Source organism: Drosophila yakuba, chromosome 3R (genome assembly GCF_016746365.2).
Source record: "Drosophila yakuba strain Tai18E2 chromosome 3R, Prin_Dyak_Tai18E2_2.1, whole genome shotgun sequence".
Classification (NCBI taxonomy): domain Eukaryota; kingdom Metazoa; phylum Arthropoda; class Insecta; order Diptera; family Drosophilidae; genus Drosophila; species Drosophila yakuba.
The window spans coordinates 17,268,525-17,286,617 of record NC_052530.2 but is presented as its reverse complement, the minus strand read 5'-3'; the positions used below and the strand labels follow the sequence as shown (position 1 = coordinate 17,286,617).

Here is an 18,093-nt window from a genome sequence, read left to right as displayed (position 1 = left end):
AGCCAATTGGCTTACGTAGCGCAGAAGCGGTCACACTTGCCCCTTTGGTGGTATTTTTATTTTGAGTGGCCATACCGAATTCTACACTTGTCGGTAGTTGCCAGCCTGTCTTCTGCACGTGCGCACTCGATTATTAGTATCGATTGGAATCGAGTACACATGTATTGTCATCGGTGTGGCATCTCTTGGCATCTGCATAAACTGGGATGGCAACTCACAACATGAGTAAGTTAGCATTCACCATTGAACAGTAACTGACACAAGATCACTGCCACGAAATCCGGATACTGGAATTTGAATTTCTTATTTACTTTATTTTACTTTGGTTTATTTATTGAATTAATTCCATACAATTTCATATGCACTTTGTATTTGTTTTCATTAAATCATAAACAGTTACATTGTTTTACATTGTACATTTGATTATGTTTTACTTAATTGGTATTATTACTTTAGTTCATATTTGTATATATTTGTTTGTATATGTCATATGGTTATGTTTATTATGCATACGTGTGTGCTTGCTCCAACAGAAAGTTCCAAACAAAATGAAAACAATTGGTTATCGATTAGTTATATTTAAACGGATTATTCTTGAGTTTTTGCTTACTTTGATTAAAGTTTAATCATATTGCGTACCATAATATACATAATATAATTAGTTAAAGCTACAACTTAGTGCGCATTCTTGTACTTTAGCAACAACTACAACAAAAGATATGACACATAAACAATAACAAAATGGTTGATCGTTCCTAACAACAACGAACATATAAAATAATTCTGTTAAAACATTTGCTGTCAAACAAAGAAAATGTAAAAGTTTTATTTTCAATCATTCATTTTTTTTTTGCTTTTACTTTTTCCATTTTTTATATCACAAGTTAAAATTTTGATTATTGTTTGGTCAATTTTATTATAATATTTATATGTATAGTACTTGTATATGTATGTATGTATATATGGTAGTAGGTAAGTGTGTAAATTATGTACATAAGAAAATATACTAATAGCATAATTTAATAAACATATTTCCGTAAGTTTCTCATATAAATTGGTCTAGATAATCAAGTCATGGTGTTTCATTAAATCGGGTTCCTCTTTTGGTTGAGTTCTAGTTTCAAGGACTTGGTATACAGAGCAGTACTAACGATACGAGTGATATAAATGTAGTTAAAAATAGATGTTTTTTAGGAGATTATAGAGAAATTCGAGTTAGTTGCATGCGTTAAGTTAAGAGAGTGTTCCTTTTGTGATATTTAATCGTTTGATATTTAGAAATATGTTTTAAGAAGGTCCTAGCGATGTGGTGTCACGATTGAGATATAGGGATTTATGATTCGATATGGCAATTGGGAAGAATAATAAAGAATATCGCAGGTGTCCTAAAAACCGCCGAATGCACACATTTGCAGAACTTAATCACTTGAAAGACATAAATTGATATGTTATATTGTACGTTTTGCTAATTTGAAAACTGTAATAGGGTGAATGTTCTTAGGTAAGGTAAGCAAGTCTAAAGAAATGAACTTTTAGATATGTTACAGATATTTAGGTTTAATTCCCTTGAAATATTCTTGGCCATTCATCTGTGCGATATGTACTGCGGCAAAACCTATCCCTAAGATCTCCAAACCCACTCCACCACATCGACTAAGATGCCCTCCGATGAGCTGCCACATTCCAGTTTCGATATTAGTCGCGGGTGAGGATAAAGCGTGGCTAAGCCTAAAGAGCCATCAGACCATCGATTCTCTGACGCGGCCCTTTACCTGTAAATTAGTTTCGAGAGTCGATGTAGTTGTGGATCAATATGTTTCGGGGCTTCATGCACATCTAGACGTAGGTGGTGTAAGGAGATTTACACATAGACAGACGAGCGTGCGATATGTCGGAACCGGGACTGGATACATTGCTATTTCGGGTTTCACTTTCACTTCGGACTTCGCTTCCGCTAAGGCTTTCGATTGCCTCTGCATTGCCGCTTCCCTCGTTCTCTCTGGGTTATGGAGAGAACACGCGCAGGGATCTCAGCAGAGTGGCCAGGACATTGGCCAGACACTCGGCCTGGAGGGCCAATTGACCTGCCCCAATGGGTCCGATCTCGACGCCCACCAGCTCCCTGAAGCTACTCGCCACATCGTGTACTTTGAGCACTATGTTCCTGGTCTGCAACGGAGCCGAGGTGTGCCTGGTCATATCCTGGGCAAGCTCCGTAATCCTTCGAATGGCCGTCAGGCAGGAAGTCAGATGTTCTGGCAGCGTTATCAATGTCATGTCCGACATGGAGGCCACCAGGAACTTGCTGGCTGTGACCAGGGCCAAGGTCTGTTCGGTGAGCTCGTTCCTGGCGCGCTGGAACTTCTCCTCGTCGATGGAGGTGCCGCCTCCTGCCGCCTGGGCCACCGAACACTGGGCGGCCACCTGGTCCAACTTAATTAGCAGGCCGGCCATGGCCACATCCGTTTTGGCCAGCAGCGCCTCGCCATCAATTAGGTGACCGTTCTTGATGAACAACTTCTCGCCGTGCAGCTGCTGCGGTTTCTTGGGGAGCAGGGGAAGTGTTCCGTTGGCTTGGTTCAAGTGGGGCAGACGAACGGTGGCCGGAATGGGTGGTGAGTAGTGGGCAGGAGGTGCTGAGCCGGGTGATGAGGTGTTCGGAGAATTCACTCCGTTCGAAGGACGCGGGCGACAGGCGATGGGCGGCAACGGGGGTTTCTTGGGGCCACTCACCGGGTTCGTGGGACTGCTCTGGCTGCCATCCAGCGTGGGACTTCCCCTCGGCGGCAGCTGTGGTGGACATAGCTCCCGCCGCTCCTGCGGCTGCATCACTGGGCTGGCGGCAATACGCACCTGTTTTTTGGGCGAGTAGCGCTGCAGGAGTTCGGCACTTTTCGGTGGTCTCGCCGGCGGCGGTGAAAGTTGCTCGGTAGTGGGTGTTCTGGGCGGTGGTTGCAGTTCCTCCTGACCCGGCTGCTCATCCTTTTTGCTGGTGGGACAACAGCTGAACTTGCTCTTCCTCTCCACAGTGGCGTACTCGATAACGTGGGGTGAGTGACCACCAGACATTCCGTTGTTGCCAATGCTGCCATTGTTGCCATTGGCCACGGATTGAAAGAACTCCCTCTTTGCCTGAACAGAGTTGCTATACAGGCACTCAGTTTCGACCGCTGGAACCACCTGCTGTTGCTCCAAATTCGGCGGTGGTGGTATGATGAACGACATTATCTCCTCGGGGGTCAGTTCCTTGGCGGGTGTCGCTTTCTGCGTGGGTGGTGCCACCATAATCTGCTGCAGGAAACTGTCCAGCTCCTCAGCCTTGCCCTCGAATCCCTTCGGGGGTGCTGCATTCATCAGGGACAGGGAATCCAACTCGTCGGGGGTTTGAGGTGGCGGAATGGCACGCAGATCTATGAGATCCGTATCGGTTTCAATGAATGTATCTTCCCTCACTTCAAATCCATAAATCTCGGATAGCTGACGGGCAGCAACGTCCGTGTCCGCAGATGCCGCATTGCTAATCTCCTTCAGCTGCTGCAGATACTCCCTCAGATTGTAGTCCTTGGTCTCGGCGCCGAAATGTGTGCCATCGGGACTGTGCAGGCCAAAGCTGCTCCTTTGCGAGAGTTGCTGTTTGGCTGGTGCCAAGCCAGAGGATCCGGATCCAGAGGATGATCCCGCTGCCTGAAGCAGCATCATTTGTGGTCTTCTGGTTGTAGGAGACTGCGCCGGTGAGGCCACGGACTCCGAATCGCTTTCGCTCTGGGAGAAATCGGTGCCCAGGGCTTGCAAGTCGCTCAACAGCTGGCTGAAGCCATTCAATTTCCTTTGCGGTCTCGGGCTGGAAGTGCTGCAGAGACTTGGCTTTCGCTTGGGCGTAGCCGGAGTCGGAGGAGCAGAGGTGGAAACGGGAGCAGACTCGGGAATAGCGTTCAATCCCTGCGTTATGCCACTCAACTCGTGGTTAATCGTCTCCGCCAGCAGCGTTAGGGAGTCACTATGTTTCAGAGGATGTCCTGGCGGAATGCCTCCTCCTGGGCCCAGAATCGTGCCACCTTGCGAGCCCTCCGTCGAGGAAACCTTGCTGCTGTTGAGACTATCGCAATCCGAATCGAATTCCAGCATGGCCACGCCTCCTCCGCCGCCGCCCTGTTCCTGCTCACTCAGATATTGCTCGGAGGTCTGAACTAGATGCTGCAGTTCCTGAACCCGTCGCAGAACCTGCTCGTTCTTGGCCTCCAGTTGATGGCTGCCCAAGTGGCTGCGTCCCTCGCAGTAGTTGCTACCACTGCTGTCACTCAGTCCCGAATCCTTGGCCGCCTCCTCCAGCAGCTCGGTGGCCATCACACTGTGCAGGTCCAGGTCCATGACGTAGGGCAGTGAAGTTGGCGCCTGAATGGAGGATTGCTGCTGCAGCTGACCCCTTTGGACCAGCGGATGGTAGGGTGGCGCCATTAGGAAGTTGACGCTGTGCGCTCGCGTGTGGAAGGGCAGCAGGTAGCTCCATCCCGCTGGGAGCACTGTGTGCTGGGACAGAAAGCCGGGCGCATTGTCCTCGTCGTTCGGTTCCCGTTCCCTCAGAATATTTAACACATTACCTGCGAACGAAATGTTATAATAATCGAATTGCAAATGAGGATCGTGGGATTCCTCACCTGTGAGCAGTCGGTAGTAGCCACCAAGGACAAGGCTGAACTCGCAGCCATCGCGATCCTCCATGATGAACTTCACGGCACGATCTCCGAGCATGAATATGGATACGCTGCAGGTTACATCATCCTCGCGATTCACCACCACATGGGTGAAGTCCTCGATGGCGGAAATAGGCTGGGGCTGCTTGGAAGCAGCAATCAGTTATAGAAGGTACCACAATTAACAGAATCGAGATAGACTCACCACCGAATTGCGGGCACTGGATATTTGGCTCAGTCCAAAGCGTGGACTCACCAGCAGGACGCGTTCGACGCCCTCTCTTTGGTTTGTGCTGAAGCATTTGGCTCCGTAGCTTGGTAAGCTAGCGATTATATCTAGATAATGCAGTTTGGCCTGCAAATGAGCAATGATTTTATTTTAGCCGGTTTAAAAGCGACTTTAAGTGCCTTCTGCTCACCTGCAGCTGTGTGAGAACCTTGCTGGAGGAGCCCGTCATCTCCGCGTTGAGCTTGAGGAAGTGGGAAATCAGGCGGCGCAGTTCCTTCCGCTTCATGCCCTCGAACAGACTCACCGGCACAAAGCGCTCCAGCCCGAACTCGCGTCTGAAAGAAGAAGTCGAAGTGATGTATGCATAAGAAGGCGGTGCGGTGTCTCAAGGATGCGGATAAACCTACTCGACCAGCTTGACTGTGAGCTTGGCGGGCGCAAAGTTGTTGGCCAGGGCGTGCTGGTGCATGTGGAGGGCGGCCAGGCGCAGGGCCAATTCCGGCTGCAGCTCGGGGGCGAATCGCTCCTGGTTGACATCGTTGCAGCACTGCAAGTACAGGTAGTCCAGGGCGTGCAGATCCCGCTGCGCCAGTTCCGCGGCCGAGATGGGCACGAAGGTGATGCGGAATAGGCACCTCAATTTGTGCGCTCCCGGACGCGCCGCAATCTAGTCAAGAAAATAAGCGGAAATGCAAAAAATAAATGCAATTTGCAATCTGGGAGAAAGTGTATGTATATTGAGTTATCCTCACCCTGGCCAGCGACTCCTGCGGATCCAGCAGCGTGAGCTTGTTTCGCTTGAGGCTCTTCACGTGCTCCAGCACCAAGCTGAAGAGCTCGCCACAGCAGAGGCATAGCTTGTCCAGCAGCGAGCTGACCACGTCCTGCACCGTCGTGGTGGCGTCGTACTTGAAGGACTTGGTCTGCCCGTTCTCGAGGAACACCTTCAGCACATTGGCCATCGGCGGTACGCAGATGTCGCCCAGGGAGAAGGCCGAGGGCTGAAATAAGCAGTAATAAATACAAATTAATTAGTAATTAATTAAAATGCTTTACACCAATTATTGTATAGTTAATTTCGGCTTTTAGTCATCAGTTCTTTTCGGTTGGAGTGTTCCACTGTCTTAGGCATTTTGAGTGGTGCCAAAAGTGGTGCTGAATACGTGTAACTCACCGGAAACAGTGGAGCTCCGTTGACGCAGACACTCTCGGCGAAGCGAACTCGACTAGGACGCGAGCGCAGCTTGGCTCGCTTGCCCGCAGAAAGCAGGGTGGATTTCCGGCCAGGCAGGACGCAGTGCGCCATGGGCTGGCACACCAAGAGATTGACCTGCGCCTCACATGCCCGCACCAGCTGGATGACATGGTCGCGTGGCGCGTCCTTCACATCCTCGCCATTCACCGCCAGTATTTGATCGCCCGGCTGCAGTTTTCCGATGCTGGGCCCACCCTCCGTCACAAATCGCACGATGACGGGCCGTTCACTTCCGGCCACGAATCCAAATCCCAGGCTGGCGTTCCTCTGGAGCTGTACCTGTCGCGGTTCCGGTGGATGCTCATCCCAGCGTATGCACTCGGGCGCCTCGTAGGTGGTCGTCTTATTCAGGTGGCTATGCACGGAGTATAGCTTGTAAGACTATATATGATATGATATATATTATGGGAGGATACTCACTTTATGTAGTAGGAACGACCCTTGGAGTCTATGGCACGCTCCCAGCCATACGAGAGCTCCTCGTGCTTGCTCCAATCCTCGCAAGCTGGCAGCCAACCGGCAGACTGCGTCATGTGGCTAAAGGAGAATGAGTTATAAATATTCTAAATAATTATATGAGCTTAGACCTTATTTACAATCACTAATTCATGAGTAAGTCAATTCAGCCCACTTCACTTTTTGTAAATTGCAATTGCTATCATAATTCAACAAGGCAAATACAAAAAGTGCTGGCCAAATATTGACTTTTCTATAAGAATGCGTCTATGAACACTGTTACCACAGCTCAGTCAGCTGAACTCAGTAAGCAAATACTGCGGAACAGTATCTTGTATCTGTATTTACTTATTTATTTAAGGGAAAAATGCAGTCCTTAATAATAACTGATAACAAACATGACATGTTGCCTGAATCAAGCACGTCCTTTTAGTTTCAAACTATCCAAAGGATGTGTAGGTGCAGCAAATAACTTTTTTGTGCCATTTAGTTACTTTCTCTTTCCCCAATTGAATAGCTCCTGGCTGCATCCTACACACATAGCCTTCTATTTATCTTTTCTATTTATAAATCATGCAAGAGCTCGCCCACTTGCACTTGACCCACCTCCCACGTTGACCCTGAACCTGCGGTCACCGGTTGCCTGTCAGCACCACAGCCTGTGGGAAAACCCTTTGTAGCCACGCCCATCACAACGGCAGCGGGCGGTTTGTCCCTGCGGCTGAGCTGCAAATGCATTCCAATTGACATTAATCAGAGCTAATTGGGTTATTTGCTCGACTTTGCAATAAACAGCAGCCCATAATCGGGCCGCAGAGCTAAAACTAAATCTAGCCTCAGTCCACGGCCCATTTAAAGGCAGCTACAGTGGAACCTCTATCAAGTGAACCAACTAAATTAATATCTAAACAGCTTTCCAACTTATTATGGTCCCTGATTTAGAACAGTCCATTATAAACTGTGCTACTTGTTGAATTTGGGTAATATTTAAAATCTGTAAAAGTGTTTACCCTGAATAATTGACCACTTATTGAAAAGTGGACCTTATTGAAGCTGGACTGTGGGATCCCGGCCAGAACCCGAACCCTCGAGCTAGAGCGCCAGCCAAATCCAATTGCGACCCACATCAGCCACCTTGGTGGCTTCCGTTGCTGTCTTTCTTCATTTCCTGACTGCACACAATTGTGATAATTAGTTTTGCACTTTTGCACACTCTCGATGGGCGGCGGGGGGATGGGCGGGGGAGTGGGTTTGGCAGTGGGTATGGGCATCCAACCCAACCCAACCCAACCCAATGTGGCATCCAAACGGCTCTGTTCACTCATTCAGTCTATCGCCCCAGTGGCAGTTACCCAGTCCCGTGCCCCATGCTCCGTGCCCCACTCGCTGCTTTCCACTCGGTTATGGCATTTTGTGCGCTTTCAGTTTGATGTGCAACAAAGTGTAAAATTATTTAATAGAATTTCGTGCATAATCAATTTATGTGCAGCAGAGAGCCCAGCCAGCCAGCATTCAGTCGCCCATTCAGCGTCCTCAGCCACGTCCAAGCCATCTAGCCACATGGCCACATAGTCAAGCAAGGACCAAAGTCCTTTCGTCACTCAGTCAGTCAGTCAGTCAGTCAGTGAGTCAGTCTGTCACTCTGTGAGTTTTCCAGTTCGCCAGTGGACCAGCATTGAAATGCTAAAACTTTGCCCATGCTAATGGCTAAATAAATGTCCGACTTTCTGCTTTGTTAAATATTCCTTTTTGTGCGTGGCGAACGCAGAAAAATTGCGAGGTTATTAGAGTGGTTTTTGAAAAAGCCACGAACGAAACTTTGGCACAAATAATAAATGTTGCAGTGCAAAAATAATTGTTCTAACTTCGGATATTGCAATGAAGACTTTAAGTCTTGGTTTAACCTGCTAAATTTCTGTTTATCTAATTATTTTGATTGCAAGATATAATTTCAAAAATTGTGAAGCCTTAGAGAATGCCTAATTGGCGCAGACCATAAATCATTTAAAATATCTCAAGAGTTTTGAAATTATTCGTAATTTGCAATGGCAATAAATTTCATTTTGTGGAGCAGCAAGAAACTTTGTTAATAGGTCAAACTAGTAGCTAGTGTTATTTAAAACCATTAAATTGTTTGCCTAGGCATTTAAATGATATTTTTAGGATATTATGGCATTTAAACCTACAAATCTTATTTACTCACTTGCAATAGTAGAGCCTGCCCTCCTTGCCCACATGAACACTCCAGCCGGGCTTGAGCTTCTCCTGTATGCCCTCCAAGTGTCCATCAATTTCTGGCCAATTTTCGGCCATGCCAGCGATGACACCCACATGACTTTGACCCAAAAGTGGCCCATAGATGCCGGTGCCGCAGTTGGTTCCATTTGCTAACCCAGTGCCCAGCTCCGTAGCCGATGCTGATGGAGGGCACTCCACTCCCTGCTGGCCTCCAGTTGTGGCTGTTGCCATTGCCATTGCTGTGGCTGTTGTTGCCAATGTCACTGGGATTCCGGAGGATTGGGGCAGCGGACATCCGTTGGAGCGGGTGGGCGTGGCATGGACAACAGAGCCATTTGTTGTCGGCAGCGTTGTCAATTGAGGCGATGATGTTCGTGTCAGTAGCAAGGGCTTGGGCTTGGATGTTGCTCCTACGCCTGCAACTCCAACTCCAACTCCAGCTCCACCTGCTCCTCCACCCGCGCCTCCAGTGGATGTGGCTCCTCCTCCGGTCGATGTTGCTGTTGTGTTTGCGGCATTTTGTAGCGGATAGACATCACTATTCGAACGCCCCGAAGGCAGTAACATCATTGAAACACATTCGCTGCAATGAGAGAGAAGAGCAGAATTGGGGGGGCACATAAGTCAAGTTGTTGTCGGGCCATTTTCACACATTGTTCGATCCACAAATCACATTCCACTCCACTCTACTCCACCCCACTCTGCTCCACACCAGTCCACCAGTCCACGACCAAGACGACCGACCCACTTTGCCCGCAAACAGGCTCCTCCATAATTCAACATCCAACATACAACATCCAGCTAACAGTCTGAAGACAGGCCGATGGCATTGCCTTTTCCGCCACGGTCTTGACAAAAACAAAAAACAGAAACCTAACCAAACAGGTCCCCCATAACAGACATGCCCATTACCATGGTCACCATCATCATGATCACCATGATCGGTGATCAGCATGGTCGTCATGATCATCGGGATTGGCGGAATTGGTGGGATAGGTTCAGGTTTTAGGCCAACTTGTTTTTAGTATTATGACACAATTTTCAATTTGCTTTTACTGTTTGGTTTCGTTCTCTCTCTTTTTGCATATGTTTTGCTCCTTAATTTGGCAATGCTGCAAAAATGGATTGGTTGTTGTTGGCTGCGGAGGAACTGGTTTCGAAATGGGATCAAATAGTTGGCATGGTTTGCCAACTGGAGCTCTTGGGTGAAGGATCACAGCGATAAGGAAATGGAAAATGGCAAATGGAAAACAGAAATCGGAAAACGAATGAATTCAAGAGAAATCCAGACATATCAACATAACTAACTGCAGCCGCATTGATGGCCTATTGAAACACTAGTAGATTTATATCAAAATGTTGGCTTAAAGCCGTGTAATCTGTTGCCACAATATTTACTTTATTTACAAGTAAATCCATTTACTTTCTGGCATACGCGCTGAGTAAAAACAACATGTCAAAGAAACTGAAACAAATTTGGACCAATTCGTTTTGGACAAACCCATTCGTGCATTGCAAGCGAGTTGATCAATCCCGCCCACATTGTTTACACTGTCCAAACTCCTCAATAATATCAAAGAGCATTTGCATAATGTTTAGATTTCAACGCCACCGACAGCATTTCGGCTTTTGGCTCTGACATGGTTCACTAAATGGATTGCAAAAAGATTTTTTCAAATTTATTCCGCACCGGAAAGCGGAAGGCGGAAGGCGGGAGTGTGGAAGTTGAGAAAGTTGTGGCAGTTGCGGCAGTGCAGGGATAAAACATAGATACGTCTGCCAAAAGTGTATCTGTGTATGTGCAAGTATGTGCGTCTGTGTGGGTGTGTGGGTGAGTGCCAATGGCCGATAGTGCGGCTAGTTGGCTGAGTACAAACAACAAGCCGCCAACAACAAGAGGACGCTTGCAAAAATGGATGTGTTTGTTTGCTTGCGCAATTTCACTCGATGGCTTTTCTGGCGGAAACGGGGCGCAACGGAAAAGGAGTCTGCACAACCGGAGAACCGGAGAACTGGAGTGGCGTACGGATAGATGCTACTTCAAAAAACCAGATACGACAGATCCCAGCCAAACAAAGAGACATCCATTAGGCGAGCAGAGTCGAGCTTGCGCCACATTGAAGGTGGAAGAGGAGCAGCCGGGGGACAGCTCATCAACTTGCTCCGCGATAATGACAGGGGGCGAAGAAAGGAATGGGGTCTACACTGGACGCAATGGGGATATTCTTATAAATAGTTTCCCTAACTAATAACCTCTTCAAGTTGGATGTTAAGTCAACAAATACTTCTGTAATACTTTTAGAAGCAATTATTAGTAACAGTTAGCTTTCCAACATTCCTAAGCATTTGCTAACAGCTTTTTGTCTGTAACTATAATATTATATTATATTGTTATATTTTAAAATTATTATTATTCAATTACTGGTAATTTCTTGCAGTGCCAGTAACGGCTTGGCAAACAACGGCAAGCGAGAAGCGACCAACGACCAGCGACATGGTCAAGTTCCTCCTGCGACTTCTTATGTGTATTTTTCTCCATTCTTCCTATGTGGCGAAGAAGTTTTATAAACAACTTGGCAGACACACACTCGAACACTAAAAACTGGAACACTTGAACAATGTTTTGAATTACATATTTTCTTTGTTTGGGAGTGAACCAAATAGACAAGTGCAAAAATGTTCATAAAGTTGTTCTCCCTCGTTTTTCTTTTCTGGGTTAGGAATGCTCGACAATGGAATGTTGATTTGACTCCAGACAACCAACTTGCCCAGCAGTTGAACCACCCAAGCTGGACACCCAAAAGGATTATTTTTTGTTTTATTAAATATTTCTTAAATATACCATATCATAACTACTTGTGTTGTAGTGAAATTAGTATCCCATGTCTCTCGAAATACGTTCAAGTTCCCAGAGAATTTCACGACTGCTTGACAAACAAAAATCAATTTAAAAAGATCACACATTCCCCATCCCCTGGCTGCCCACAAAAATGGCTAGGAATTTCAGTTACCAGTGCTAAGAGCTAAGAGCTCACAGCTCACAGCTCAGAACTCAGAACTCTTAGCCGAGCAAACATTTTCGCTATCGCCAGAAGCTTTCCACATCCCATCCAAGTGAAACCGATACGACATACGAAATACGAAATACGAAAGCGGTTCCAGCTCATGCCGCCCATGCATTTGGACACCAAGACCCAGCACAAAAGTTGTCAAGTAAGAATGGTGGGTCGCCTTTGGGGGCGGGGGCGGGGGTGGTGCCTATCAGGAAGGTGGGGTAGTCGGAGTTGGGCGGGACAGGAAGAGGGGCCAATGGAAACGGGAGCGACACTTCCAGCGAATGATTTGTGTCAACAGAGAGGAAAGGCAGCTGAGAAATGTTTATGCACGTGGCGTTGCGAGTGTGAGTATCTATGTGCGATGGATGACGTCGGGGCAATGACAGAGATCAGTAAATGGAAACCACACATAGCACATACAGCTGCGGGCAATGCGATAGGTACCACCACTGTACGCTACACTTGAAAATGAATACATAAAAAACTTAAAAATTACCAATCCTCGTTTACTAAACTACATAATACCGGCTCGGCTATTTAAAGTTCTTTGTATATTCTATTCGAAAGCAGACTGAGAGTTTCAAATGTGAAGTTTCAAAGCATTTTAAAAAGGTTAATATTAAACAAAGAAGGTTTAATTGTAGAAAATGAAACTAGTTATCTGTAAAACCCTCTTTTTCGCATAGTTACTCTTAGCAATCCGATTTCTTGGGCAAAAAATTGTGGGAAAAAAGGAAAGATTAGCAATGAAAATAAACAAGAAAACTTTAATCGAAACACAAAGCTTTAACAAGCACTCCACGTAAACTTCAAGATACGCAAACGTTTAAAAAGAGATGTAACTCCGCGAATAACATCTTGATTGCTAGTATTTTGTCCGCAGGTGTTCGGGCCATGGACAGTTGTAAAATGTCAGTGCGGAAATTGTGCGGAGCAGTGAAAAGAAATAAATGAAAAGACAGCAAGAGTCTGATGATGGGCGATAACAAAAAGCGAGCAGCATCAAGCACGAAAATGTTGACCAGCAGTTACAAATAAAAAGTACAAAAATAATAATAACAAACAAACGCTGAAAAACAAAGTTAAGCTCTGCAAATTGTCCCAGTTCCGAGGGCTTAAATGAAAGGTGGATTGTTATTGCAATTTCCCCCCCACCCCGCAGCCACCCGAAATCCCCTTTTCTGCGACGAAGGAAATTCTCCTTTGTGGAGAAATTAAACACAATTTGTGAATGCATTTGTTATTCGCATTCGCATTCGTATTAAAGACTCCAGCAATTTGCAGCTCTTACAGCAGCCCAGTTTTACCCCCCATTTCCCCCGATTTCCACCATTTCCCATTGCTACTCTGGCTCTTACCAATTTCGCTCCGTTTCGTTATTGTTAATTGAAAAGAAATTACGGCGGCACAATGAAATAAAATTGCTCGACGTTATTTATTTTGCCGACGCTGTCGCTCATTTCAATTACATTTAACACAAAGTAAAAGTAAGAAGAAATGGGCCGGCGCATATTAAAAAATAATACGTATACGTACAAGTGAGTTCATATTTGTAAGGCTGAATAATTCAATGCAAATTGCCTGTAATTTTGCATGATTTTCTGTTGGAGTGCATAGTGTTACTCGATAATTTGCTGGTTAGCTTGTCTAACTTGAAAGATTGTTTAGTTTTACAATGATATCTTTGCACTCCTTTGCACTACACCAAATCGATAAAATAAAGCAAAACCTTTGGCAAAACATCAAGCTTAGCTCCCAGTTGGAATAAGCATGTGCCAGCCATTTAGTTAGATCGTTATAGATGCACATGCGATGCGATGGTGTGCGTGGCCATATCCATATCCACATCCATATCCACATTCACATTCACATTCACATCCATATCCATATAGACATGACACCCATAACTACCCAGGCATCGATATATCGGGATATCGCTGCCGTCGGTTGCGGTTGAACGTGATTCTCGAAATGTCACGCACACACGGCAAAATGAAATGAAAGAAAAGCAGCGGCGGTATATCAATTTGTTTTATTTTTTCGATTTGTTAGGGGTTGGGGTATTCATGGCACATTCGTGGTACATTCATGAAAACGCTTTCGCTGTGCACGGCCAGCGATAACATCCATTCATAAAACTTGGCAACCCGGAGCAACCTCTGCCATGGCAACGTGGCACTGATAAGGCGCGAGTATCTAGATAGTTTTAAATGAGGAATCCGAGAGTGCAATGCATGCCAGCTTTGCTGATGCTCGACGTGAGATTGCACAGGAATGAGGGTCTTCTAACTATCAGATTGTACATTTAATTCGATGTATTTGCAATTTATAATATGCATGTGAAAGTAGTGAAAAGGTTTTATGTTCAGACATTATTTGCTAAGCTCGCCCTTTTGTGCACACAAATTAAACATTAGCAAATTGATTTCCTCGGGCTCAAGTTAATGCCCAGGCATATTAAATGCCAATTGGAAACCTGAGTACATGCAACACCACTTAGCACTATAATCAAAGAAAATATTTGCATTTCCCAGCTGCTAGAGCTCCTCAGCAGAATGTGAATGAACATCACTTAAGGCCAACATCTAATCCAACTAATTTGTACCGTCATTAACCAACTAATTTCACACTTTGAGCGGGGATTTCACAACAAAGCGCCGTCATCAAATGTATCGGAAAACAAGGCGAGAACAATGTGGAAGAGGATTCCTTTTTGGCCAGCGACTCATTAGCAGAATCACTGGGGCACGCCCAAAAGTAGGCAACACAAACACAAACACAGAAACCAACACAGAGACAGAGAAAATACATTACAGACACATTTGGAGAAAGACACTCACTCGACTGATTACAACTGAGGGCGAAACTTTTAATTGATATACCGTGAACACATTACCCCCACACATATGAAATCCCAAAGAAATAAGCAAGTTGACTTACGACGGCCAAATAATGAGTTTTTAACAAGTTCACGGGTAGTCGGGGAATTCGTTATAAGGAAAACAAGAGAGTTTATTAAGTGCCCGCCGGGCAGACACGGTTTTTCACATTTCACATTTTTTTCCTCTTTTTTCCTCCTCTCTTTATTTTAATAAATACAGCGGCGAAATGTCAACTGCAACACCCCCAAACTCACAGAGCTCACAGAGTACACCTGAAAGTATCCCCCTCAAAGCGCCTGACATAACGTGATGTGAAGTCTTGTCGTTTTTCGGGGAATGAAGTGCAATTTTCACGTATCCAAGTCACATATCATGAGCCAATCGTGAGGCAGTAAGGCAGTGAGGCAGTGAGTCGGTGGGGCGGGCGGAGGAAGAAAGAAAGTACTGGTAACGTGCCTTGCTTTTTGGCTAGCCTGATTGATTTCAACAAATTCATCAGGCAGTGCCACGACCTCCTCTCCCCTTCTCCCCTTCTCCACTCCCCTACTCAATCCGTCCAACTCACTTATTCATTCACTTATTGCCGCACTCACACTCAGTCTTGGGCATGTGGATCCCGTTTGATTCCAAAAACAGCACGTGTCTACAGTGAAATCGATTAGACGCGTTTATTTGACAGTCTAAAAAGCTGCCAAGGCAATAGATCTCACTAGAAACTATATTATAAAAATAACTGTGCATAACATTATTATTTCAATATAGATTTACATGAACTCAACTCTACTCGAATGACAGACAACCAAACCAATACCATAATTCCATAATATAATTCTTAATATTGATAGGTGTTTTATTTCAGTGCAAGCCTCTTGGTGTTTTCCAATGCCATCGAACAGCAGTCACGAAACAAGCAGCTCTATGAAGTCTAGGATTATTGAAGCGATGTCTCAGTTTCGTAGTTTTCCGCTTGACGCAAGCAGGCTTTTGTGGCTTTGGTTTTTGGTGGGTGGGATTGGATGGCATGGTTCCTATGTGTTAACAGCTCTAAAATGTTGTTGCTGCTGTTGCTGTTGCTGTGGCTGCCCTGCCGAGGGATTATCAAATTGGCCCGGAGATTGTCTTGGCTGACGGGCAGCATCTGGTTAGGCAAATGTCGTCAACTTTTGTGGCTGTCGCAAATTTGCGCAAAGAGTTTTCCTCCAACATTTGCCAGTTGGTAAACTTTGCTGATAGAATGGCATGCCATGTGGGTTATTGAAATCCCACTTAATACCAACGACTTTTTGTTTAATTTAATTGGATCAAGAAATGCGCACACGACCTAATAAATTTTCATTCATGAAATGCGCTAAAAGTTTTAGACGTTACTTCTATCTATTAATGTTGGGATTTACAAAGACAATTATCATCTAGGTAATTTATTAAAAAAATGGGCGGAATAAAAAAGAAATCAATTCATTTAAATCAAGAAAAGGATTTAAAATGTTTAATTTAGTGCATTCATTTGACCTTTAGAATACGCATACGACCTGTGACATTTTCGTATACCCTGTGCACTAAAAGCTGCATAAATTTATGCAAATGAAGAACGTCTATCGCTTCAGCAACTTCGCATATTGAAATTAACATAATAAATTATATTAAATAATAGCAAATTTGCCACACGACACAATTTACGCATAAATATCCTTCTCTTGTTCGCTTTGAAGCTAACTAAATCATATGCTCTTGAGTGTTGTTAACTAGAAGATGAATGCAAGTGTCTCCTTGCCTTATTAATAAATCGAATAAATCAAATGTTTCTGAATAATGAGCAGAAGGCAATTTGTTTTGTCAACCAAGTCGTTTCCAATTACCGGATCTATGTACCAGTTGATCCAAGGCTCCATTTCGCGGTCTGTTACCCAATCGACAAAAGTGGCAAGCCGGGGATTATGTTTCCCCGTCCAAAAACATCTTGTAATCATTTAGGACAAATGGCTGCCATCTTTGGAGGAGGAGGCATTACGCATTTGGCAAGCATTTGCCACTCGCAGAACCAGCGAGCGGAATGCAAATTTTTACGAAATAGCCGAGACACTTGTATCATTAACAGCTGTTTCACATGACACATGACGAGGCGGCACAGAGGTGGGTGGTTGGGTGGCAGGGCCTTTGGGGCTGACCCGGTGGCAAGGCCATCCCACGCTGATGATGATGAGTGAGGGCAGAAAGAGGGCGAGAAAGTAGGTGGGAGGACTTAACAAGCGCACGCCCTCCATCGCTAATGACTGCGAATGAACCTCCTTGACACAATTATGAAGGGAAGATTCGCAGCAGACAGCAGGGGCTGGTGATTTCAGACGCCAGCTTAAAATAATGGAAACAAATTGCTAAATTGTTTAATGTTCGTGGCGCGTTTGGCAATTTGTCGTCCTTCATTTGCCACAGTCCCGCTGCCACACACACACACCCATGCACACACACACACACACAGAAGCAGAGCGGGGGAAATGGATACCGGATGTAGGACACAATTGGCGGAAACGCTCGGCCGTGGAGTTATTGATTTTCGAATTTAACGGCTTTATGCTTTATTGGCCAAGTCAATTGTTAGCCATTTGTTTTTCGCCTCCGGCTCTGCTGGCTGGCTCTGCAACGACTTCTGCTTTTTGCTCTGCTCTTGTGCTTCAGTTCCAGGAATTCCTTGGACTCCATGCCTTTTTAACTGCCTCCTCTATGGCTAAAGTGAACACTGCTCTTGGTTGAACTTTACAATTGATGCGAAATACGACATTGGCTTGGTATCGCATACTGTATTCCTTGAAAGTTGCCTCGTACAATAACTTCTGTAAGTTCCTTTCCTCGAGTTCTCACTGTACCTTTTATTTTCCTCGCTTCCGGTCGCGCTTCGGCTGCTTTCAAATTGGCTTCTCCCTTTTTTTTTGCCTTTTCACTTAAACCGAAATGTCATTTCGATTCGGCTTCTTACAAATGGCCATTCAGGTGGCCTCCCCCTTCCGCCACCTCCCCCCCCAAATCCACCCAGTCAATTTGTTTGCCGCTTGTGTCTCGGCGAATTAGCCGTTTAGCCGCAAGGCCGAAAAGGAGAGCAGAAAGCTGGCCAGGAGCGTGGGTCCACGTGGGTGGTTCAGGTGTGCGTGTGGAGCCCAAGGCAAAGGCAATTTCTTGCATACATATAGGGGCAATATGGGTTTAGGAGCATGTCCTCTCCACTCAGGCGGCAAGTGAAGGGCATCGGGCTTCGGGCTACCGCAGCAGCAGGCATTTGACCCCAGTCTTATAC

At 45.6% G+C, this 18,093-nt stretch overlaps 1 protein-coding gene across 3 annotated transcripts in view; it reads right to left on the bottom strand.

The window, feature by feature from the left end:
* Positions 1 to 558: 558 nt before the first annotated feature.
* LOC6537245 overlaps positions 559 to 18,093 on the bottom strand; it is a 29,290-nt gene continuing 11,755 nt past the window's right edge. Inside the window, exons 2-11 of one of the 3 annotated variants that reach the window (XM_039376394.2) lie at positions 8,835 to 9,452; positions 6,596 to 6,712; positions 6,095 to 6,530; positions 5,673 to 5,921; positions 5,328 to 5,587; positions 5,111 to 5,255; positions 4,897 to 5,046; positions 4,656 to 4,836; positions 2,734 to 4,598; positions 559 to 1,772 (exon numbers count right to left, since the gene is read on the bottom strand). In XM_039376394.2, coding sequence (XP_039232328.1) covers positions 1,740 to 1,772; positions 2,734 to 4,598; positions 4,656 to 4,836; positions 4,897 to 5,046; positions 5,111 to 5,255; positions 5,328 to 5,587; positions 5,673 to 5,921; positions 6,095 to 6,530; positions 6,596 to 6,712; positions 8,835 to 9,439 — 4,041 coding nt within the window. In that variant the 5' untranslated portion in view covers positions 9,440 to 9,452 and the 3' untranslated portion in view covers positions 559 to 1,739. Of the gene's footprint in view, positions 4,599 to 4,655; positions 4,837 to 4,896; positions 5,047 to 5,110; positions 5,256 to 5,327; positions 5,588 to 5,672; positions 5,922 to 6,094; positions 6,531 to 6,595; positions 6,713 to 8,834; positions 9,453 to 18,093 lie in introns of all 3 variants that reach the window. The other 2 variants (XM_015192739.3, XM_002097767.4) reach the window with 2 other exon arrangements.